At 52.9% G+C, this 22,982-nt stretch overlaps 10 protein-coding genes across 10 annotated transcripts; 2 read left to right on the forward strand and 8 right to left on the reverse strand.

Annotated features, from left to right (window-relative positions):
* Positions 1 to 147: 147 nt before the first annotated feature.
* QC764_0098010 (uncharacterized protein) lies at positions 148 to 637 on the reverse strand (the record flags this gene model as incomplete). The annotated part of the gene is made up of 2 exons (XM_062941035.1): positions 415 to 637; positions 148 to 303 (listed from the first exon to the last, which is right to left on the reverse strand). The coding sequence occupies exons 1-2, from the start codon at positions 454 to 456 to the stop codon at positions 148 to 150; spliced, it is 198 nt and encodes a 65-aa protein (XP_062798003.1). The 5' UTR covers positions 457 to 637.
* Positions 638 to 840: 203 nt separating this feature from the next.
* On the forward strand, positions 841 to 2,362 carry QC764_000100 (uncharacterized protein; the record flags this gene model as incomplete). Its single annotated transcript, XM_062939691.1, has 2 exons — positions 841 to 1,948; positions 2,015 to 2,362. The coding sequence occupies exons 1-2, from the start codon at positions 1,922 to 1,924 to the stop codon at positions 2,360 to 2,362; spliced, it is 375 nt and encodes a 124-aa protein (XP_062798004.1). The 5' UTR covers positions 841 to 1,921.
* Positions 2,363 to 3,494: 1,132 nt separating this feature from the next.
* Positions 3,495 to 4,983, forward strand: QC764_000090 (uncharacterized protein; the record flags this gene model as incomplete). The annotated part of the gene is made up of 4 exons (XM_062939689.1): positions 3,495 to 4,545; positions 4,660 to 4,738; positions 4,801 to 4,819; positions 4,910 to 4,983. The coding sequence occupies 4 exons, from the start codon at positions 3,495 to 3,497 to the stop codon at positions 4,958 to 4,960; spliced, it is 1,200 nt and encodes a 399-aa protein (XP_062798005.1). The 3' UTR covers positions 4,961 to 4,983.
* Positions 4,984 to 4,996: 13 nt separating this feature from the next.
* On the reverse strand, positions 4,997 to 6,780 carry QC764_000085 (uncharacterized protein). Its single transcript, XM_062939688.1, has 2 exons — positions 5,600 to 6,780; positions 4,997 to 5,516 (listed from the first exon to the last, which is right to left on the reverse strand). Exons 1-2 carry the CDS (start codon positions 6,705 to 6,707, stop codon positions 5,158 to 5,160), a joined length of 1,467 nt encoding a protein of 488 aa, XP_062798006.1. The 5' UTR covers positions 6,708 to 6,780; the 3' UTR covers positions 4,997 to 5,157.
* Positions 6,781 to 7,175: 395 nt separating this feature from the next.
* Positions 7,176 to 9,021, reverse strand: QC764_000080 (uncharacterized protein; the record flags this gene model as incomplete). Its single annotated transcript, XM_062939685.1, has 3 exons — positions 7,176 to 7,492; positions 7,560 to 7,980; positions 8,039 to 9,021. The coding sequence occupies 3 exons, from the start codon at positions 9,019 to 9,021 to the stop codon at positions 7,310 to 7,312; spliced, it is 1,587 nt and encodes a 528-aa protein (XP_062798007.1). The 3' UTR covers positions 7,176 to 7,309.
* Positions 9,022 to 10,423: 1,402 nt separating this feature from the next.
* Positions 10,424 to 11,885, reverse strand: CIC1 (proteasome-interacting protein cic1; the record flags this gene model as incomplete). Its single annotated transcript, XM_062939684.1, has 2 exons — positions 11,556 to 11,885; positions 10,424 to 11,403 (listed from the first exon to the last, which is right to left on the reverse strand). Exons 1-2 carry the CDS (start codon positions 11,779 to 11,781, stop codon positions 10,424 to 10,426), a joined length of 1,206 nt encoding a protein of 401 aa, XP_062798008.1. The 5' UTR covers positions 11,782 to 11,885.
* A 261-nt stretch (positions 11,886 to 12,146) lies between these two features.
* TOS4 (target of SBF) lies at positions 12,147 to 14,645 on the reverse strand. The gene is made up of 2 exons (XM_062939681.1): positions 12,679 to 14,645; positions 12,147 to 12,622 (listed from the first exon to the last, which is right to left on the reverse strand). The coding sequence occupies exons 1-2, from the start codon at positions 14,179 to 14,181 to the stop codon at positions 12,590 to 12,592; spliced, it is 1,536 nt and encodes a 511-aa protein (XP_062798009.1). The 5' UTR covers positions 14,182 to 14,645; the 3' UTR covers positions 12,147 to 12,589.
* A 976-nt stretch (positions 14,646 to 15,621) lies between these two features.
* On the reverse strand, positions 15,622 to 17,348 carry QC764_000050 (uncharacterized protein; the record flags this gene model as incomplete). The annotated part of the gene is made up of 2 exons (XM_062939680.1): positions 15,622 to 17,155; positions 17,216 to 17,348. 2 exons carry the CDS (start codon positions 17,346 to 17,348, stop codon positions 16,212 to 16,214), a joined length of 1,077 nt encoding a protein of 358 aa, XP_062798010.1. The 3' UTR covers positions 15,622 to 16,211.
* Positions 17,349 to 18,023: 675 nt separating this feature from the next.
* Positions 18,024 to 18,621, reverse strand: QC764_000040 (uncharacterized protein; the record flags this gene model as incomplete). Its single annotated transcript, XM_062939677.1, has 3 exons — positions 18,414 to 18,621; positions 18,162 to 18,361; positions 18,024 to 18,108 (listed from the first exon to the last, which is right to left on the reverse strand). Exons 1-3 carry the CDS (start codon positions 18,549 to 18,551, stop codon positions 18,024 to 18,026), a joined length of 423 nt encoding a protein of 140 aa, XP_062798011.1. The 5' UTR covers positions 18,552 to 18,621.
* Positions 18,622 to 20,057: 1,436 nt separating this feature from the next.
* On the reverse strand, positions 20,058 to 22,395 carry QC764_000030 (uncharacterized protein; the record flags this gene model as incomplete). Its single annotated transcript, XM_062939672.1, has 6 exons — positions 20,058 to 20,528; positions 20,590 to 20,928; positions 20,984 to 21,258; positions 21,319 to 21,630; positions 21,686 to 21,774; positions 21,841 to 22,395. 6 exons carry the CDS (start codon positions 22,393 to 22,395, stop codon positions 20,491 to 20,493), a joined length of 1,608 nt encoding a protein of 535 aa, XP_062798012.1. The 3' UTR covers positions 20,058 to 20,490.
* Between the last annotated feature and the right edge of the window lie 587 nt (positions 22,396 to 22,982).

A 22,982-nucleotide genomic window follows, 5' to 3' on the forward strand; every position in this document is an offset into this window, starting at 1 on the left:
GGACACCGGAGGTGCGGGTTGGGGAGATGCAAGTGCGTGATCTGAACATATTGGTGACAAATTAGCCGATAGTTGCCCCACGACTCGGCCCGTCTACGCGAATCTCTTGATTGTCCGCCAGTCTAATTGCAAAAGCTTCTCTTCTCCTCAAGTGTGGTAGATGGAACCTTGGCGATGTTCCGAGAGCCTGGTTTGGAGTGTGTGTTTCTGGTACTTCATCTCCACCTCGGGCATAGGCTTTTTCAGTGTGGTTGCAAGGTTTCTCTCCATGGTGTTGCCGTTAGGTGTCTCCCACGGTACAGGCTAATATCTGAAAAGAGGAAAGCCACACATTAGAGGGGCAAAACAACTAATAAGGCTGGCACCAGAGAAACATGACGTATGATGTAGATGGAGTTTGCTTCTGATACTAACACACTGGCGGAGGGGCGGGATGGCCCGTCGATACGGCGCCATGTTCGATCAGATGGAGCCGGGGGGTTCGGAAGAGCAGCCGTTGGTGCCAAGGAGCGAGCATCCAGCGGTTCCAAAGTTCCACGAAAGGGTCCAGATTCCAAGAACCAGGTTGATGCCCCGAGGAGAAACAATTGACCGCCTTTTTGCGGGGGAGGGTGGCGGTTCAGTTCATGCATCCCGTTCTCGTAATGCACATCCGACATATCCCACGGGCAGGGCAAGAGGTCGAGCAGAGCAGAGCGGGTGTGGGGTGTTGGGTATTAGATAACGATATGGTGTTGGTTGCAGGGCAGTGCTGCAATGTTTCCCGCACAGACCACCGTCTACAGCAGCATAATCCCTGAGGCGGCCCAATTAGGGGATTCCGTTGCCCCGGAGGCATGCGCTAGCGCACAAACCATGCAGCACCTTCAGTGCCCAGTCGAGATCGCATCTCAGCGTCCTCCAAACCACGTTTCGCACACGTTTTTGTGGCGCACTACACCCGGAACTAGTGATTGCTTTTTACGAGCACGCTGCAGCATCATGTCACCACATGCTGGCCATCTTATCTCAGTCAGGCAGGTGTCCAAGACAAGGAGACAAAGACTCGCCTGGCCATTTGACACTCGGACTTATACACAGCATTGCCAAGCCAGCCGGATGGTGCCAAGACTACGACGACGTTTCTTGGAGATGCACGAACCATATTTCGAACGTCTGGAATTCCGCTCTGGCCTATCTCAACGCATGAAATGCCTCGGTGCTTACCTACCACATGGCACTCAAACGCGCCCTTCCACTCCTTCACTGCTGCATCGGCCCCTCTTTTCCCGCCCGTCTTCTCCTCTCTGGGCTTCCCCCTTCCCCCCCGCGCGCAACAATGTTTGACAGTTTCTGTCAAAGTCAAATAAGAGTCAGAGAAATGATCGGCCGAGTGGGCCCGCGGTCGGACAGGCGGAGGAATAGCCTAATGAAGGAGTGTTACATCCACTGCACTTTTGGCCTGCAGTGCTCTTCGAGAACCTGTCTCATGTCATCCGTTGAACCCTGCCACCAGCCGCCCGCAGAAAGAGAGCCTCTCGGTGAAGATGCCGTTCCCAGCGAAGCTCCCCTTGGCCCGCACGTGGCCGGAGAGATACCCCGGGTTTTATCTGCTGCTTGGTTTGCTTGCTTGCCTGTGGATTCCCGTTGGTTTTATATAACCCTCCGCGTCTGCAGTCTGGACCTCTAGACCTCTGGACCTCCTCCATCTGATGTCGACTGCCCGCTCACCAGTCACCAGAGGCAAATTGCCAACGTTAAATCGACGTCACGCAGCATCCGAAATCGGGTAAGACGGGCGGCTGTGCTCCAGATTGACCTTGCCTCGCGGAGCACTTGGGTCATCACAATGTCAAAATAACGACGGGCCTCGAACAAACCTTTTATCTTTCACCACCAACAAATAACCGCCGATTGAGGAGGAGCATCATCACCAGCAATCATGGGACAAAAGCAATCCAGTGTGCCGGTGGGTCTTTGATCCGATATCTTCTTCTTCAATCTCCGCGCCCTCATGACTAACATTGTCTCTCAGGCAACCTTTTTCTGCCCCAACACGGGCGAGGAGCTTGAGAACCCTCTCGGCCTCTGCACCCACTGCCAGGCCGCCCACGACATCATCTGGCAGTCTGTCTTCATATGCCCCAATACAGGCTACAGAATAGACACTCTTTCTCGACGACCCGACAAAGAATGCCCCTCTTGCTTTCAGATGCACCAGCCATACAGCAAGCGAGTCTACATCTGTCCAGTCACCGGCGCCCAAATCCCACACCCCAAAGAGACGGGCGGGAAATGCCAAAAGTGCAAACGTAGCCACGAAGACAACTCGACGCCCATGACCAGCAAGGAGGCCGTGATGGCGAGGGGCCTGAGAGATTGAATCAAATACGTCATCAATACCTCACTCCGGACCGTTGAGAGGGAAGTCGATCTGATGCCAACACCCAAGCGCAGAGCTTATTTGTAATCAGAAGGCGACAGGACCCAGGATGAGACCTTTTTCTTTTGTTTTCTCCCGATACCCACTACTTTTCTATGTACTTGTCAACATTCGTGTGTATTTTATTGGCATCTCTGGAAACGATATTCGGGAGCAGTTGTGCACGATACCCTCAGGATGACCGTTTCTTTTTGGGAAATGAAATTGGATACTTGTTCTCATCTTTTTGGCCCTGGAACAGTCAGTGTGAACTGTCGCTAGTCGGATTTACTGCCGATGCTTTGGAATGCTCTGGCCGCACTGTTGACGAGCACGAAGGCCGGACGTGTTACGATACACTGACAACCGAGTGGGCAGCGTCTTATATTTGAATGCAACATGCCACTGCCATCAGCTTTCAGGTTCAGAGGTCATGCAGGTCCAGCCTGGTCAGGGCATAATATGGAGACCAAATCGCTCGAGTCAAGCGACAGAATGCAACCTCGATATTAGCCTGCCTTCTTGCTACTCGACAAAACGGATCCCTCCGATATTGCTTTCGGCGGGAATCGTTTAGCCATAAATTCTACCTCGCACCAACCTCCGCAACATACCCATATGCGAGCCAATGCCGTAACGTCGTGCTATATTTATATCCCGTCTTCACCCCGATACCCTCTGCCGAGCAAGAGGCAGCCCAGCCCGGGGCCGTTACCAAACACTGAGCTGACAATTCGTAAAGTGCAAGCAGACCATCAACGCTGGTAACCATGGGTATCTGTCGGTGCGGTGCAACATGTCGATTTCGCGGGTGGCTGATGATGGTACAGCTCCGGTAAGATGGCCGGAACCCGGTGGTCTGCAGGTTGAACCCGGATATGCTATAAGACTGGACGATCAGCTTCTTATTGTCTCACATAAGTGAGTTCTTCACCTACCACATCCCGCTCCCAACCCGGTAGATCAATTCCGGCCCTTTGGAACTCGTTTGCCAAGGTATCCATGTAAGTGCAAAATGTCGATCGTATGCTGTAGGGGTTCCCACCGTTCACTAACAATGAAACGCGGCTTCTCGACCGTAGTCAGACGTGCAATGCTTTCTACGGCGATCTTCAGGGGCCTCCTGGTCTCTGCTCTGGCTGTTGCGGGGGCTTCGGCAGAATGTACTCGATTCATCGAGGCCTATGAGGGAGACACATGTGCCATCCTGGCTGAGATCGCCGGCATCACCGTGACTCAGTTCCTCCGGTCCAATCCTTCAGTCACGAGCTGTTCGCAGCTGGTTACTGGTGGTTTATATTGCATCGAAGGAATTGCCGACAGTGGCCCTACAGCCTCGGCATCACGGACGACATCTGCTGCCCCTACCTCTTCTTCTCCGGTGCGCCTCACCGTCAGCCAGGATGGCACTTGTGGCTCGGGCGTGACCTGCACCGGATCGAGCTTCGGAAACTGCTGCTCGCAATTTGGCTTTTGCGGTAGTTCGGCTGATTACTGCTTGTCAGATGGCTGCCAAAGAGGTTTTGGCTCTTGCGGTGCCGGCGCTATCTCTTCTGCCAGCAGTGCTCCCATCACGCCGGGGCCTACCGCTTCAGTCACTGTCACTGTCACGTCCGTTGTAGCTGTCACCCGCACTTCGATCGTCTCCCAGACCAACACAGCTACTGTTACGACCACTGTACCACAGACGGTCGTTGCTACCAGGACCATCACCAACACCGTTCCGGCCACGGCCTTTACAACCCAGACAGTTCGCGTCACCTCCACCACTACTCTCACCACTGGTGCCACCGCCATTGTGACCCGAACGGTCGACCTCACCTTGACTAGCATCGTAACACGCACAGCCACAGTCCCAGTCACCGCCACGCTAACAACAGTCATTACCAACCTGGTGGAGGTCACCGTCACGTCGACCAGATCCTCCACGACCACGACAACAACCACGAGAACAGTTCAGACTGTCGTACCGGTAACGCAGACACTGACAACTATTCTAACCAGTGTCTCAGTCTCGACCAGGGTGTTGACCAGCACGGCAATCGTCACAAGCGGGACATGCGGAACGCCGACGACAAGGGCGCCGGCTACGACGACAACCCCGAGTGGAAGTCGGCCAACGCTACCCGGAACACCCAGTAACTGTGAGTGAAATGAGAAACTCAGGCAGGATGAGACATGGATTTCTTTGGCTTGGCGTGAGGAAGATGCTCCTGAAAAAACGCCTACTGACCACCTGCTCTTCGGCATTATCATAGGCAAGAACTTGGCCGTCATTACCCAGAACGACACTTGCCGCAGCTTGGCCTCGAGGGCGAATTTGACACTGCTTCAGTTGTATGTTCCCCCTGTTTTGCGGATCAAAAGAAAGAGCAAACAGGCTAATGACAGTAAAACAGCTACGACCTCAACCCATCCGTAAGTCGCGAACCCTTAGGTGGCGAAGATGACCTCAACCGCTACTGTACACCCGAATTCATCGACCTCTTGCTGAGCGGCCTCTGTCAGATCAACTGTGACCAATTGTGGGAGGGGTATTATGTGTGCGTGGGGAGATAAGTAGACCAAGTCCCAGACCGGGGGCGGGGGGGAGAATAGCGGGGGTGTCTTGGATTTGATAAAATATGATGGGTGAATTTATGCGACCATATGACCACGGATATGATAACCAAGTTGTGATGTATACAAAACCTCACCTCCCAATCCCAAACGCCTCGCTATAACACAGATCCAAACCTTCAATATTCATGCCATGGTCACCCCGTCAAAACAGGCGAAGTCGACACCCTCCCCACATACTCCCAACTCCTCGGCCTCCCGCTCGAAAACCGCCACTCATGGATATTGCCATTCACCATGCCAAACACCCTCTTTTCCGGATTCCCAGTGATAGCAGTAAACCGCACCTCGCCCTTCTGATCCCCCAACCCAGCCGGATCATCCTCCTCTCTCGCCAACGTCCATTTGTTTCCGGTCAACCCATCCAACGTCCTCACCCCGAGCCTCCTCCCCCCATCCTCCAACGTCACAATCATCTGATTCACCAAGTCGTACGAAAACGCCGCCATGTTATGCGAAGCCGGAGTAGAGGGCATGTCCCCCAATGAATCACTCTCTGTTCAATGTCAGCTTTCCCTCTCAACCCAATCAGTCCACCAGAAAAAGAAATAATAAAAAATCACTCACCCTCCCCAAAACCCCCGACCATCTCCTTCCCCGCCGTCCACCCCTTTAATTCCCTCCCCCCCTCAGGCACAAACACCACCCTCCAATAAATATCACTAACATTAAACCCCCCCTCCCCACCAGCCCTCACCAAACTCACCAGCCCCAGTTCCGTCCCCTCCCTCCCCTTGCCCACCTCAAACCCCCTCATAACCTTCATGTTGAAAACCCTCACCGTTCCCTCTCCGTCTTGATAACCAACCGCACTAGGCGGAAAAAACCATTTACAATCCTCCCCCGTCCCGCACTGCGGTCTCAAAACCTGAAAGTTTTTGTTTTCCTTCCCCACCGTCAGTATAGCATCCCCCTGCCCCACACCACCATGTCGCCAGTTCTTCATGGTAACATCCGAAGTGACGAATTGGTGGAGGACGTGATCGGTGGTGAGGACCATGACGCCGGCTTGAAAGGCTGGGTTGGTGTACACGTATGCTGAGATGGGTGTGCCGGGCAGGAGGTCGTAGGTTGAGGGGAGGAGGGCGGAGAGGGAGTATGTTGTCCAGATGCGGGCGGTGGAGTTCCAGATGGACACCAAAAGGGAGTTGGAGGGGGGTGGGAGTTGGGAGTAGACGTGGAGGTGGACGATGCTTGTTTTGGGGTCGGTGTAGTTTGCTGAGGCGAGGGAGGAGAGGGGGGAGATGTTGGAGGGGAGGGCGGTGAGGTTGATGGAGGGTTGGGATGGTGGTGGTGCTGGTGGGGAGTTGTCGGTGGCGTTGGGGGAGAGGGAGTCGTCAATGTTGATCTCTTGGGAGGAAGGGGATTTTCGTTGGGAGATTGTCACGCCGAGGGCTATGCCCACGATGGCACCAATGAGAATGACCGCGCCGATTATGGACAGAATGAAAATGGGTTTTCGCTTCAGGCCGAGGATGCGTCGTTCTGGAGGTTCTTTGGCCGAGGTTGTGTCGATGCTGCTTTCGAGGTTTTGAACATTGGCGTAGGCAAGGTATTTGGCCGTCTCTCCTCTTCGCTCGACCGCCTGGGGAGCATCCTCCGCGACTACCTCGGGGAAGTCATGCTGTCGGTGAACCGCCTCGGGCAGATCGGAGTACTGGAGATTTGGCAGCGCCATTGCCATCATCAATTAATTCTCCGTCTTTCCAGGCCATGTGCGGGAAAGAATGAGGGTGAAACTGATCAGACCAGACGGAAAAGAGAAGCTGGGGGAGAGAAAAAAAAGATCAGCGACCGACCCTCCACCAGAATTATTCCCTGTTTTGTGTGATGTTGATCCTCTCCCAAACCCTTGGACGGACCCCCAAAGCAAACAACAGTACAACATAGAAAAACGCCAACCAACGGAGAAGCGCGTTTGCTTGCCTCGGCAGCCGCTTCCGCGCCCCGTCAATGCAGGCTTGGGCTGAGAGGAATAGAGGGGCCGCGCTTCTCATGGCCTTGTGGTTGGCCGCTTATCGTAGTGATCTCCTGCCAAGACATGTCCCAGTGAGGCGCGGCTACCAATGTCCACGTTGTCTTGCTCTACAGACCATTTCCACGACCCCCCCCTCCCCACTGGGTATGTCCTGTTGTACAGACCTCGTGCCGGATACCGATCACTCATCATTTCCCCAAGGGCCATGCATACAGGTGAAACAGTTGGTGGCAACTAATACGCTGGAAAACGACACCATATATGTACACATAACCCCTCCAACACCCAGTTACACACGAAGGAAGGTTTTCCTAAGCCTTCTTGATAAACACCTCCAATCCTGATTGCACCACAAAGAAAGACGCATTGGCCTTGAGCAGTTGGCCCGGGTGCGCCAGCTCAAACCTGTAGTCCCTCAACAACCGTGGAATCACCTTGTTGATTTCCAGAAGCGCCAAGTTCCGCCCAATACACAGATGGCTTCCACCCCCAAACTATCGAGAATAAAACATCAGCATCTCCCAGCGCACAATACGGACCAAAAAAAAAACGGGTGCTTACCTGAAACATATACCTCTCCATCTTCTTCGCCCTCTCCTCGTCCTCCAACCACCGCTCAGGTCTGAAATCGTCTGCATCTTGCCCAAACGTCTCCTTATCACGATGTAGCACCCACCCGTTCGCCGCGATGGTGGTGCCTCCAGGGAAGAAATGTCCATCCAGCTCCGCACCCTCAGGCGGGACCAATCTCGTGATGTTGAGCCCCACCGCCGGCCTCACCCTCATCGCTTCCTTGAGACAGGCCTGCAAGTAATCCAAACTCTGCGACTGATTCCAGGTGATATTCCCCTCGGCCGGGATAACCCCCGTGTTCACCGCGTCCTCAATCTCCCTCAGCAACGCCTGGTAAACCGGCTTCGAATCCAAAATATGCCAAAAGAAGCTCTGCATCGTCGACGCCGTCGAGTCCGATCCCGCAAAGCTATTTCACCATCGAATTAGCAATCTTTCCACAAATCCTCCCACAAGGAGAGACTTACATAGCCCCATGAGCCACAGCAAAAACATCCCCCACCCCAAACCTCTCCTTATCTCTCAAATGCCCCTGTATCAAACTAGCCATCAAATCCCTCCTCCCATCCACCCCAACCCCGCCCCTCAACCCACCTCCCCTATCCTTATCAAACGGCTGCCGCCTCCCCATCTCCTCCAGCGCCATCCTCGTAATCAACGCATTCTTGGTACTCAACCAAGGCACAAACTGCCAAAGCGGATTCCTCCGCAACAAAAAATCCAACTCCGGAACCTGCCCCACAATCCCATTATACGTCTGACTGTTATCAATCGTCTTGATCGCGTTGTCCACATCCCTCCCCTCTTTCAAAAACCCAAACGACCTCGAAAACGCCACCTCCCCCAGCACATCAAACGCAAAATAGTGCAGATAATCCCCCAAATCAAACTCTCCATCGGGCGACGACTCGATATGGTTGTTGATTTTCGTCGCCAAGAGCTCGATGGTATCGTCGATAAACGGCGACAGCTGCTGCATCGCCGCCATGCTGTACGGCACGTTCGCCACCCGCTTCTTCATAGCGTGGACGTCCTCCCTCGTTTCGGTGAAAATATCAGGGTTCTCCGGCGGGGGGAAGACCCCGTAGAAATCCGTCTTGAAAAATCTCTTCCCTGCTGACAGGAGCGTCCTCGCCGCCTCGGGGGACGAGACCGAGACTTCGTTTGGTGCAATGCGAACGACGGGGCCGTATTTCCGGTGGAGGTCGATATGTTCAAGATGGGTCCGGCCCGAGGCGACAGATTTCACTTTCCAGAGCCGGGAGATGGATGCCAGGACGGGACCGGGGTACTTCCGCAGGGGGGAGGCATATCTCTTGACGAGGGCGCGGAGGAAGAGGAAGGAGAGGGTGAGGAGGAGGTAGTGCGCTGTGAGAAAGGTGGTGATGGTGTGGAGGAGGTTTGCTGGCGCGAGGCCGGTCAAGTCTTCGTCGGGTTTGAGGACACCCATTGTTTAGGTGGGGGGCTGGTGTTGAAACCCCCGACCAAAATGCGGGAATGTTTCCTGTTGTTTGATGGGAAATAACTGAACCAAGGTGCAACTGTTGAAGTTGTCTGGCTCAGTCAGGGGGTTATATGTCTTGAAGGCGTAGAAAACGCATACGAGAGCCCGACTTGTGGAAACCGAGGAAGCGGTTTTCCAGCAGACATATTATGTGATAGTAGTCCCAGAAAAGGAAACCCCCAGCTATAAGGCAACTCAATCTCTCTCAACCGGCCGCCGCTGAGGAGGGGAGAGGGGGGGCCGTCATCTGCCGATCTACCCATCGGTCATGGACACTTGATGCCAAGCCCCGGTTGAAGGCCAGCCACAGCCAACGACAGACATCTGGACCTTCATCAACTCCAGCATGATGATTGGTTGGTCGAGTGGTGTCCGAGGAGGGTGAGCTGGTGGATGCGTGAACGGACGGCTCCAATCAGTGGCTCGTTCGGTCGGACGTTAAAATAGAGTGCGAGGAAAACCTGGGGATTGCGGAGACGGTTATGGGGCACTTTGCCCATGGCCGAGCAGCTAGTGAGTGTGGAGTAAGTGAGTGGTGAACGACTGGCATTGAATCTGTTACGATTGGGTAGTCCCATTCCTTTCCAACCCCTCAGAACCTACAGGTAAACAACCGACAGATCCATGGTTGAATGGAGAACAAATCCTGACTCTGTTTGGGCGTGCAAAACGGGCGTCCCAAAGCCAGGATCAATACCACCCCACGGTCCCGAACATACCCGCTATCAACCACTCTTCGATCCAAGCCGTGTCCCGGATGGAGGGACCGCAATAAACCAAAGAAACATGGTTCGGGCATCCCACGTGTTCCATTGGCGTCGGTGAATAGTAGCAAATGGCTGTCGCTGGGCTGGATGCGGAGAAGATTACGAGAGCATTATCAGTGCACTTTTGGCCGTCGGCAGTTGATTTGGGAATCCTGAGGCGTCAGGCTAAAGCGCGTGACCATCCACCTGGGAAAGCTTGGTCAGGCTATCAAGTGTCCAGAGCGGGGCAACACCACTGTCTTTTCCGAAGTGCGAAGTGATAAATATTGGGGTAAAATGCGATCCTTGGTTGGAGACAGCAGCCAAGATGGATTAGCAAAGGCAGTCCACCAGGTGACAGGTGCAGGACGATAAGCAGTGATCAACTGGATAAACCCAGACACAGATAGCACAACAACATCAGATTACTGAACCATCATCAGCTATCAACACAAAGCCCATCTATTTGCCTCGAGGCACCCATCGCGCACCGTCTCAACTGTAGCCTGCTAGTTTAATGCCCAAATGACTCCAAAACTCCAAGCAATGATTCACCAGTGACATGAACATAGCCCCCAAATTTCACCCTTGGTATCCCTGAATTAGACCTCCACCGCCTTCTTGGCCGACGCCTTCTGCTTCTTCAACCTCGCTTTCCTTTCCGCAATCTCCTTGTCGAGCTTCTCGTCGTTGCTCTCCGGCAGCACCTTCTTGGCCTTCTTCTTTGGCCTGTCCTCCTTGGCAACCGGTGCCTCCTCGGCAGCCGGCTCAGGCTCGGCATCCAACGACTTGCGCTTCTTGCCAATGTTGGGCTTCTCGCCCTTGATGAGCTTCTGTTCCCTCTTGCCGGGGAGAGCGCTGGACCCCTCCTGGCCGTTGGGAACAACCTTGCTCTCGTCCAACCACAACTCGTCCGTCTGGTATACGGGAAGGGCAGCCGTCTCTGGGCCCTTGACGTAAAAGCTGCGGACGTTGCTCCACTTCTGTGGCACAAATCTCTCGACCAGCTCCTTGACCACCACGGTGATGTTCTCGGCGATCTTCTCAGGCTCCCACCCAGCGTATCCAACCTTGATGGCGGTGTTGGTAGAGGGGGTAAGATGCACCAGCGCGGCACCGATGGCCTTCTCGACCTCCTTGACAATCTCGGCGGTGGGACGGGCGTTGGCATTCTCGGTGGGGTCGCGCTTGTTCTTCTTGACCATGAACCCCTTGGGAACAGCAACACGCTTGCCGTCAACCTTCTCGCGCTGGGCCATCAGCACCACAGGAATGGGGCGCTTGGTGGTGGTCTTGAAAAACGTCTTGCCGAGCGCCTTGGGGAGGCGGTTGATGATTCTATCGTCGGCAAGGAAAACATCGTGCTCGCTGAACAGCTTGCGTTGGGCCTCGTACGCCTTGAACTTGGCTTTCAAGTGGGTGAGATCGATGACTCTGCCAATCTTCTTGCGAAGCTCCTCGGGGAACTCATCGGCGACGGCGTTCTTGTAGTATCTCTGGGGATCGGCTGTGATGAGGCAGACGCTGATCTCTTCGCTGGTGTTCAGGGGGTTGGGGAGAGCAATCTTTCCTGGCTGAAGGCCTGGGAACTGTTAGCGCCTGTCGGCCATAGAACCAAGAGTGAGTGAATCATCGACGCTTGGTGCAAGCGTCGGCTTGACTCGCGATGGCCGAAAGCCTCCTTTGAGGCCACTCATGCCATTGACGGGGCGTGCTCAAGGGATAAAGACATACGGTTGTTCTCGTGAATGTGGTTCTTTGTGGTGAGAGTGAGCCAGACGGGAGTCTCGGCGACGGTGGTTTCGGCATCAGCGAGGAGGTTTTGCTTTCCGTCCTTGGGCGGGGCGGCGGCGGCCTTCTTGATGTGGGCAACAAGCGCCTTGCAGGCCTTAAGGGTCTGGTCAGGGTTGACAGGGACCGTGGTCTCGGCCGTCTTGGTGACAGCAGCGGAGGGCGACATTGTGAGGTGATGATATGGACAGCGGCAAGAAGGTTGTCGTCGGTCGTCGCAATCCAGGTCGGCTTCTGTCTCTTGCGACGGCGATAACTTTTTTCTGGGTCCTCCAAGAATTTTTGGCGGTCGGAGGGCAGGATTTTCCGCTTATCTTATCAGCGAGATCTGTGCCTGCCGGGACACCCCTGCTCAGCCCAAGAATAAGGTAGGTGGGGCTGATGTGGGGCGTTCGTTGTGGTTGCTTGCAGCTGTTGTTCCAGATCTCTGGTTCTTCAGGTGCTTCCGTCCAGATGACGATCCAAGAAATCTCATGATTGGTTCTGTTTGTTTACTTACTTTTCCATCGCACGAGGCACTTCAAGAACTGTTCCTAAGACGATTTATCCATTTGCATCTTCTATTCGAGGCCATTTTCTTCAAACATACAAATAATACATACATCACCCTAAAAGCATTCCGTCCATTTCGTTCCCTTAGCACCTCCTCATCGTCCTTGTCCTCTTCCCCCATCGTCAAGCCAGATGACGACGCCAATCCGTCAACGAAGCCATCAACCATCACCCCTACGATAAAAAACCAAATTGTACATGGAAACAAAACGCCTTGCGCTATGCGAATATCCTGGAGCAAATACAGCGCTACAAAGCGACGACCCCTAATATGAGACAGACGAAGAAATGGGGTATGGGGGTATGTGAACAAGGTGTTTCCGTTTTCCGTCGCAACAAGAACTCCGCCACCGCCGCCGATAGCCGATACGAGAGAAACCATGGATCAAAAAGGTGAAATAATGTGACATATTGTAGTGAATAGTTCAAGGAGTCTTGGGGCGCTTCCAAAAGTATTGCTGAACTCATGTTAGTCATGTTGACAAACTGAACAGTACGATTTGGGCGGGCTTACTTTGTGCTGCTTGCGGCAGTTTCTCAAACTGGGCTTCCGAAGGCCGTCCGTCACGGCCAGACGGCGATGTTCATCACTATCTTTCTCAGGGATGTAGTAATACTCGCTTTCCAGAGGCTTGCCGGCCGCGTCCTTGCCCTGTCTACGGATGATGCCGACCGCCGCAGTGCCCTCAATTATAACACGGAGCTGGTCCTTCTTCAAGTCCTTCTTTTCGGCAGCAGGAAGATTGGTCATGATGGTGGTCAAAGGAGTCGAAGAGAGACGAGAGAATGCAAGCTGGTTGACCACGTGGTTGGTGATGTTGGCCTTCTGTTCGTCACTAAGACTGCTCAACAAATCCTCGGCCTCGTCCTCAGAGATGGGCTCCATTCTCTCCTGTGCTCTGCCGGCCACATCGGAAAGTGGGTTACAAGACACACGGTGTCCCCGAGGAGAGTTGGCCGAGAAAGAGGCAAGGCGGCTGTTGAGGTTGGCGCCAAAGGGACCGAAAGAGTGAATGATGGGGTCATTCTCCTCGTCTGCATCGTTTTCCTCCTCCGATTCGGGCTCGCTTAGGTCGCTGGACAGACTTGGAGCAGCTTGTGTCATGAAGCTCTCCTCGGCAGCGTCGGTCAGTCTCGGCAATTCTTGCTCATCAGCACTGGCATCCTCATAGATCTGCACCGCGTCGGCATGCTCGTTATCAACAGCCAACAACTCGTTGAGGCTCGCGTTTGCCCTGGACACATTGGCAGGTGTGGGTGACTCGGGACTACCGATGCGCACCGACCTTCTAAGAGGACTACCATGAAGCTCCGAAGCACCTGCCACCCTGCCAACTCTTGGGCGAGGAGACTCATCCCAGGATGAATCGCTGAGCTGACCCAACACGTCACGTTCCTTCTCACGACGCGGCCATTGTACCAATACTCTCGCATCGTGGACATCGATCATGATGTCAGCACCTTCGGTCTCCGAGGTGAAGGAATCACCCTTGGCCAACTCCCATGTCTGCCCCTGGCAGTGAAGCTTTAGGCCGTTCCATCCATTGCATACAATCTCAATCTTGTTTGGCTCGAGGGGCTCTGCGGCGGCGATATATCGCGCCTTGACGTGTACTCTGCTGATTAACCGGTTGGCCGACAGCTGATATTGTGAAGAATTGCTCGATCGTCCCATCAACAATGTCTCCCCGTTCTCATTGAGGTCCACAGAGCGGACATCGCACAGTGGAGCACGCTCTGTGACGCTTGACCTCGACTGTGGTCTTGGAGGAGCCGGCCGGTTTCCAACGCGTGGGGGACTGGAGGAGAGGATGCCGGTGCTCGATGTTGGTGCCGGAGTGGGATACTTGAAGAAGGCTGATGCTGTTGCCTGCCGCTTCGATGGCCTTGGGAGACCTGGTGATGAGGAAAGGGGTTCGAATGCAGGGAGCAAGGAAGGTGCAGGCCGCTTTACGCCCTGGAGGGTGGGCAGCGAGGGCTCCCGGGTCTTGGTGGAGGCGGAAGGAGAGGAGTCCATTGTTCGTGTTGTCTTGATCTTGGTTGGCTCACGTCTTGATCGTGACAGGTTTACGGAGTAGCTTTTGCAAAGTTGGGAGTGGTGGTGAGGTTGGAAAAACCTTTGCTAGCCGTGTCCTGAAGTGGAAACCTCGCGTGTCCAGGTTGAGGCGCGTCGAAGTGCGGTCTTTTCCACCTGCAGAACCCGCCTACCAAATCGCGATGTTCCTTGTAAGTCGGTCCAACTATGGGCGAGCTGCTGTAGCTGACAATGACGAGGACACCAAGGGATAATAGAAAGGAAGAGAATAGAAAGCCCAATCCCAAAAAGATGGCCTCGTGGAAAGTGACCCGGGTAGTGTGCAGCTGGGAGGGCTTTGTGGGAAGTGGGGATTTTGGGTATTTAAGAGATGCAGGTTTCGTGTCCCGTCGTCTCACTCGTTGCGGCAGGACGCGATTTTGTTAAAGAGGAGTCCCTGCTGCGGCGGGCGCGTTTTTGGCGTGGCATCCCATGTCGCGTTGTCTGGCTGACTGGCGTGCTTCGGTCCAGCATTGTCCAGCGCTGATCCCGGGCCATTTGGTGGCTTCAGCAGGTTCGAGGTCCCCTATGGAGTATTCACCGCCCTTGCACAGCGGTTATGCAATCTGATGACATACAGGGGGGGTTTGAGTGGCAGAATTCAATCCTAGCTTTAAAAATCCGATGGATTTAGATTGGATAAGGTAGACATCTCCCTACAGTTAGATGAACATGTGGGGGCTCTTTGACAATGACTTTCTTTCTACATGGACGGTTTGTTATTTGTTTTCCCCTTCTTCTTCTCCTTGTCCATCCTCATCCGCCTTTTCTCTCTCGCTCTCGCCAACGTTGGCCCAGGTTTCCGCTACTGCAGCAACGCAGAAAAAAGCCAGCCTCCTCCCCCACCTCAGGTTGCTTAAGAGCTCCGCTCCAACAATTTTCTAGGCGCGTTTTTTCGCACCTCCTCTGCCCGAGGCACCCACCCCCATTTAAAGTTTCGCGATCTAACCCCACCATGGCTGGATGTTCCCCACAGCTAGATTATTGAACTCTATTAATATTCTAGGCCTGAATATTTTTTGTTGGTGATGTTATGGAAATAGATAGCTTCACTGGAGCAAAAAGACGTTCACCTAACCCACGAGTTCTGAAGCTTGGGACGAGCTTTGGCATGTGAGCTCATCTCTTTTGGAACCCGCATGTTCCCTGTTCTTGTTGTGCAGTTCGGAGTTGGATCACCGATCGGGGTGCGCCGAGGATAGATAGGTAGGTAGCCAAAAGGATTCCGATGGGTTGATAAGATAAGTATTGAGGAGTCTCATGAATGTGCCTACTGGGCTTGTAAGCTCGTATTTTGAAGAGGAGCCTCTCAAAAAACAACATCGGCCATGAAGTTCTTGTCATCATTGCTCTCAACGCTACTGTTGCCCAACAGCTCGGATCCCGGAGCAAAGCATGAGACACTGTGTATATGTATAACGATGCGTCATTAACCAGCTGGTCAATATTCGGAATCCAACACTTGCAACAACCAGAGAGCTGCATGCTGTACCGAATGCTCGCATGTCGTGACACTCGGCCATGGTCATGCCGCCTCTCACCCACCTTCGCAATCTTCAGAAATTAGGCCCATGATGTCTCTCCATGACGCAACCCACAGCATGTTTGTGACCGTTACACCCGTTCATCCTACAGCAGACACAGCAAACTTAATTCCAAATACACTTTCCACCCCGTCATACCACAGTATGCGCATAAAATATGTAATCGGGGTACTCCCATGCCTACTCAATAACTAAACCAAAGGTGCCAAAGACTCGGACCTTTGCCTGATTGTTTCCCAACCACTGATTCCTGACGCCTATTGCCAAAGCGAACAAAAATACAAACCCTGCCCCTATACACAGTAAATGACTCCCTTCATCGCTGTGCTCTTCCCAGTTAGGTACCCCATAATTACCCTTATCCATCCATGATTCATACCCAGAGTTCCGTGTTCCTGGCGCGCCCTTCCTAAAAAATAGTTCGATCCCTTACAAGTCGTTGCCCATATCAGACTCAACATCTCCGCCCCTCGAAGCAGGACGACCCTCTGACCTCCCGCCACTGCCCATGTTAGACTCTTCGTCTCCAACGTGCGAAGCAGGACGGGGATCCGACCTCCCCTTGTGCCTATTCAAAGGCCCGAAGAAATCCCCAAAAGCCTCCGTCAACAACTCATCCGACAACTGCATGTGATCCCCAGGCGCAGTCCTGAACTTCAGCCCGCCCTTGCGATCCAGCTCCCTCAATCCCAACCAATCCTCCGAATACAGCTTCCTCGCACGCAAAGGTGTAATCTCGGTGCCATTCACATCCTCAAACCACGATGTCTCCTTGGGCACCACCGTCGTGTCCTCGTCAAACATGTACATGACAAAGTTCTCCAGCTTCGCAATGTTCTTCTTGTACGTCTCGTTCTTGATCGACCGCTCGTTGTTGATATCCGCAAGGAAGTTGGAATGCTCGAGATACTTCTCGTATTGTTCAGGATCGCGGAAATACTGCGCGGGGACCAGCTTGCCCTGGACCGTGGGGGACCAGGGATTGGTCCCTAGGACGGCCATGGCGAACCGGCAGATCCAGTCGTTCGTCTCGCAGTCTCTAAAGCGGGTGATGCCGTTGTGCTGGGAGCCGAAGGTGATCAAACTCCGGACGGGAGGATTGTTACAGCGCTCGACGTAGCCGCGGAGGAACTGGCCGCCTTGGGAGAATCCCACGGCGTCGATGGCTGGGGCGGTGGAGAGGATGGGGTGGGCGGCGATGTCGGCGCACACTTTGGCTAGTTGCTCGGTGACGTTGCCGACGAAGGAGTCGTAGCGGTCGCGGTTGCCAGCGTCTTCGATGCGAATGGGGTAGACGAGTGTGCCGGGGTTGACTGACTCGGCGAGGTCGGCTACCTGGCGCATGCCATCGGCGTTGTAGGCGTCTCCGAGACCTGGTTCGAAGGATAGTTAGCTGAAGATGGTCAATCAATGGAGCGAGCTGCGGTACTCACCATGCCAGATCACCACTGGCAGCGGGGTGTCATCATCGTCGTCATCTTCAAAGCGACTGACGGGGCTGGCAAACGTCGTCGCAAGCAGCGACCCGGCTGTGAACAACAGCCGCAAGTGGTTTTTTATCGCCATGATTTCGAGACTCCACGTGATAGAATACAGTGATGGCAGAACGACAGATTGAATGATTGCGCACCAGAAAAATAGTCGACGGCGATGGGATTAGCGCATCAGCTTGGTGTTGGTTGGGAACAAACAGTCCAACAGGGTGCCTGAGAGAGCGACACTCAAACAATGCACTGCCAAGTCAATGGCTGCAGGGGTCAATGCTCCCCCACCGATGGCGGGGTTGGTGATCTCATTAGCCAGTGCCCCCACCTTCCCTTCTCTCTTCAATTGATCCTGGCAAGGGACCCCCACATTCTTCCTGTCTTGCTCAATCATCGATTCTGGCCATCACTCCCAAGACATACTTCTATCGACAGGTAAGCCACTGCCTTTCTTCTTTTGCAATACGAGTATGGACTTGTGCTATGACGATATCTGGTTATTTTCAAACGTTTCAAGACGGGGCTTAGACACATTGTCGATGCCGATATTAAACCATGCTGATGCTTGTTGCTCTTTCTTATCGCCCAGTTATCGCTATCATTCAACAAGAGTTGCTAACGCTATTACGGATTCACAGCATTTACCCCAGGAACAATAGGAGCAGACATGGTCTCCAATCTTGAAATCCCATCCCCGCCTCGCATTCAACACCAAGTCCGATGCCCTGTTCCCGCTACCGTCATCGTCCATTACCCCTCACTGCTGCGCTGCCCCGGCAACAGAAGAAGTCCACTTCGCCCGCTTGCTCGTCGAAAGCTCAACAGTAGGCTTCCAGTCAATTCTGCCTCGGGTCAGCAACTTCCACGTGCTTGCTTTCCAACAGAATAAACATACCCCCCATCCAACACCGGTGTCCGAACCAATAGCTGCTTGAGCTGCTTCCAATGCTCAGGGGCAGTCCAAAGCGTCACCCCGCAAGACTTGCAAAACATCTTGTCTTTGGGCTTGCCGCTATCGGTATTCTTGAAGGTGAAGGTGGTGATGAGCTCTTTGCCCGACTCAATGTCGATGCTCTCTTCTGGGAAGGCCACCATCTGTTTTGGTGTTAGCCATCGCTCAAAATGTGTTTCAAGATTTTGAACTTACCACCTGGCCCAGCCCGCCAGCGCCTTTGCTGCAATGGCCGCAATAACAGGTGCATACCGGATCAATAGGCTCAGCAGAGATGGTGAAGCGGATGCCTCCCTCTTCGCAGAGGCACTTTCCGGTGTACTTGGCTGACATTGTGCTGCGGTGCGTTAGTGAAGTTGGAGTTTAGGACCTGGTTTGGTGGAGTTTGATGTGAGGGGTCGAGAGATGTTGATGTTTTTGAAGTCTTACATGATCCCCTTTTTGTTACCCCAAATCTTTGCTTGATTATTGATACGATTGGCACTGGGGCTTACTAAGAAATGCGCCCTTCGAAAAACACCCCTTGACTGGGGTTGGAGCACATGCTTCGGGATTTCTTGCAGCCTATCTCCGTGTCATACCAAGAGCCGCCCCTCCTTATTTAGTGTCGATGATTCTTTGGTTGTGCATGATGGATAGCTTGGCACTAAGACACGCTGAACGCTGGATCGTGTGTGCTTTATCGTTACATGGTGTGAATAAGCAGTTTTGAAACACCGATGTTGGCTGTTTCTTTCTGCCAGACATTTAATCAGCCTAAAACACAAGAATACCTAGACGCCTATGATTGTCAGCACCAAAGGTACTTACAAGCTTCCCACGATGCTGGCTGTACAAGTTGCCGAAAATGTAGGCTTGATAATTATCTCTCTTGAATCTCTTGCAATCATGCATGCAAATTCAGGCATGACTGGCCCCAAAATCCTAGAGGCACCATTTCTCAATCCAGGAACGCATGCATGATATCCTTTTCCTTTTGAAGCACCATGGAAAGTAATCCAAGTTCCTGAAGATTAGATGTACTAAAGTATATGTTTCGCTTCAACGTTCGTACCGCTAATATCCCCTAACTGCCCACAATAACAACAACATCCTGGCCTGCTCTATGGGTACTAATACCTTTGACTCGTCGTCATGTTTCGAGGGCACATGATCACCAAAAGGCGTTTTGAGATTCCCTACTTGATCATTACCCTAATCAAGAAGCCACCACTCACTCCCACAGGACAGCAGAGGTAAGCACGACTGGTCAACCAGGGGCATCGATAAATAATACAAATACCCTATCCTCGAAAAAGTCTGGACCTAATACATCGCTGGATGGTCCGAAAAGGCTTGAAGGGAAAGTTCAACAATTCCCCAGTTGGTGTGTCTTCATGCCAGCACACCAGCCAATATGACAATAGGTAAAAAAGGCTTTGTTTCTTTTCCTTAGCCGAGCACAGCATGTAGCCTGTCAGTAGATCTAGTCCTTCATTTACACGGAACGTGGCCGATTTGGAAGAATCCGTGTAGGTATAAAGTCTGTATTGAAAGATGGTGACGAGAAAAAGAGAAACACGTCCATTACGTAAGAGTCGAGTCCCATAACCACACGTGAGGAAAAAAACCCACCTCGTTACAACCATCAAAGCTTACTACGCCGGTCTCGTAGTCCTCAAGCTATATAGGCCAGTGGTACAAAGGTTATGAAACCGAGATAGATCTGTATCAGCAGGTCTAGCCAGAGCTCGCACACAATGCCATGCAATATCTTTTACAAAGTCAAACAGCATTCGCTTCATCTTGTCCGCCCCCATCAGCAAAACCAGATCACCTAAATAAATGTGGGCGGCATGTGTTCATATGAGTTGATTGTGATGTTACAAGCACATGTACAAAGCCAAAATCCCCCTTATCATCATCCTCCACCATGCCAGCCACGCGGGCGACTGTCCATAACATGATACCAATTTTCCCCACACAAGACTCTAACTCCACAACGTGGAGGAAATAAACCAAAGTAGAAAAACTAGACTTTGTTCTGTACAAAGCTTTCGACGTAATATATGCCCACTTGAAACGAAAAAAAAAATTATCATCCAACACAAACATGCAAACATGGGTAAATAGGTAGGTATGCTCGCTCATCAGTCCCCCGTCCCACAGGCGGCTGCCAGCCTGCCATCACCACACATGAAAAAAATGTCATAAAAACTCCCCAATAGCAATGCATGAAACCTTTCTTGTTGTGTCTCCCAAATTAAACCGTTCTTTTATTCTCCTTTGTCGTTTAGAAATCCCAAAGCGTTCCGAAGGCGTGGAGTCCGGCTGTTGTCATGTTAGCTTCTTTGCTTCTCTTGTGACCTCCTTGGAAGAGGGTAAAACTTACCCTCCAAGCACCCCTGCATCATCTCATCGTTACCCGCCTTGTTCGAGGTGATGAAGATAACCTCAGCCCCAAAGCTGTGCCACACATCCTTCAGCAGCTGCACGCTGTCTGGCCTGCCTCCCCTCTTCTTGGTGTCCCACAAGATCATCCTCTCCGGCTCGATGTTGTCGTGGATCAACCGTGAGATTGTTGGGCCGAAGGTCTTCTCCTGATCCGAGCCAATCCAGATGAGGAACCAGTTGGGGCTCTGGATACATGTCGAGAGAGCGGCGCCAATGCCAGTACCGGTGCAAACTCTGATGCCGCGCTTGAACATGGCCGAGGCATGTCCAACACCAGCTGTACCTTGTTAGTCTTCGTCAACGCAATGTGAAGAGAGGAAAGGGAAACATACCAAACTTGAGTTCACGGGTCCACACTGTCTTGGGCGGGTTGTCAACAAGGGACTTGGTGAAGTCGCCCTGAACGCCGCAGATGAGATAATGACACCCGCTCTTTCTCCCCTCACTAATAATACCAAAAGCATGGTACTCCATGATGGACGTCCTGCTGATTCTAGCCAAGAGACCCTGCTGCATACCGCGCTGGAACTTGAGAATGGCCACCTTTGGTGATGGAATCTCGACCTCGACCGGAACTTCGCGAAGGGTGACCCATGGGATGAGAACACTGTAGCCATGTGTTAGCTCGACCGGCACACAAATATTAAGGGGAAGGTGGTAAGCATACAAGACTGTCATAAAGACCGCAAACCAAAGCTCCTGTGTGGAGATCAAAGAGTGCGCATCCAGCCTCCACTCTCCAAGCTTCAAGTCGTAGGCATTGCCGAGGACGACAAAGATCCAGGTAGTTGCCAAACCCATCCAACCAATCAACCTATGATGTCCCTCGAACACGTTGTGGTGGTTGTTCCTGACCCAAGGAAACGCGCTCAAGATACTGATCACAACCAGCACATTGGTGATGATACCAGTGGCGATCACGGAAGGGTGTTGCTTGGCATGGTGAATGAGGATGTCGACGATCTTGTAGAGCAGCCAGCTGTGGTGCAAAATTAGCATGTTATCACCATCGACTGAGCAGGAGAGAGACGTACCATGCTCCAGACAGGGCACATCCGGAGTGAATGCCACCAACGTGCTGCAAGATCGAAGTTACAGCGAGCTTGAGCCAAATAGGGGCCCACTGTTCAATGTACTAGTCAGTGATTTGGGTCTCTTGGCATGATCGTCAACAGGGTTGATGACTTACACTCCTGAGCCCGTAAATAGAGATGATGTACAGAAACCGGAGGAACAGTTCATTTCTCATCAGGATGGCCATCAACAAGTTACCCAACACCAACGCGCCCAGGTGGTTTGTGGCGTATTCGAACTTCCCGATAGCAGCCATCAAGATACCGATCAGGTTAAGAGTCACCACAATGGTGAAGAACTTGCGGTAGGTGTTGTACCACAGTTGAAACAGAATCCATCGGCTGACTTTTCTCTTTGGCTTCGCTGGTGGCTTGCCTTGCGGCTTCTTGAGATCATCGCTGGCGGGAGAGGGCGGTGAGTTGCGCGAGGCAAGAGTGAGGACTGGTGTGGAGGAGGATGGTGTGATACCCTCATGAATGGGAGATGTTACAGGTGTTGGCTGAACTGTCTCGACCTGCTGAATTATGGCCTTCTCATCAACAGAGTACACTGGTGATGGTGGGGTAGGGAGGACCGGTAAAGATTGTTGGGAGGCTTCGTAGATACCCTTCTCGGCGTCATCGTAGGACTGGGTGGTCGTGTCCCCGATGTGGTTGTTCCTCGACGACATGATGATGTCTGTGGGTATGTGTGTCTGTCTAGGGTAGTCCTTCCGCCAAGAGAATAACCGCAGACAGACTGGGCGACCAAGAGAAACTGGTGGTGGTGATGGTTCGGGACCGGGTGTGGTCAGGGACAAGCCGACTTATAACCACTTTTGGGCAGGAAGGGAATGACGATGGTGGGAGGAGTGGGTTCTATGGTGTTGTTGTCGAACCAAGGAAGGAAGCGAACAGGAGAGCGGATGGTCGGGCCGTGGTGGACCGTGTCTGCGGTTCTTGACAGGACCCGTTTCTGGTGGAGTAAGAACGAAGGGTCTGGGGGCAGGACCTGGAGGCTCTCGCCGTGCCAATCCTACCGTAACAGCGGCTCCCAAGATGCAGAGTCGCAACTTCGGTCCCAGCAACCCGAAAGTCGCGACAGCAGAGTCTGCCTTGGTCAGGGCGGAAGTCAAGTCGTCAGATCCGTTTGGTCCACTGGGCCTGGAAAGAAAGAAGGTGAATTTGGGGGGACAGGTCACAGGACGAGTCACGACCGGCGAGATATGTAGGTTTAAAGGTTTGGAGGGCACCACCTAGGCTCCATGAGAGCAACAGG

The sequence above is a fragment of the Podospora pseudoanserina genome, chromosome 6, assembly GCF_035222485.1.
Source record: "Podospora pseudoanserina strain CBS 124.78 chromosome 6, whole genome shotgun sequence".
Taxonomy (NCBI): Eukaryota; Fungi; Ascomycota; class Sordariomycetes; order Sordariales; family Podosporaceae; genus Podospora; species Podospora pseudoanserina.

What these genes read in the sequence shown, in the direction of transcription:
- QC764_000085 (XM_062939688.1), bottom strand. Translation starts at nt 6,707, where the DNA reads ATGATGGCAATGGCGCTGCCAAATCTCCAGTACTCCGATCTGCCCGAG. An exon ending in GGGGAAGGAGATGGTCGGGG is followed by an intron (nt 5,517 to 5,599) that starts GTTTTGGGGAGG and finishes GACATTGAACAG; the next exon opens with AGAGTGATTCATTGGGGGAC.
- TOS4 (XM_062939681.1), bottom strand. Translation starts at nt 14,181, where the DNA reads ATGGACTCCTCTCCTTCCGCCTCCACCAAGACCCGGGAGCCCTCGCTG. An exon ending in ACTGCCGCAAGCAGCACAAA is followed by an intron (nt 12,623 to 12,678) that starts GTAAGCCCGCCC and finishes ACATGAGTTCAG; the next exon opens with CAATACTTTTGGAAGCGCCC.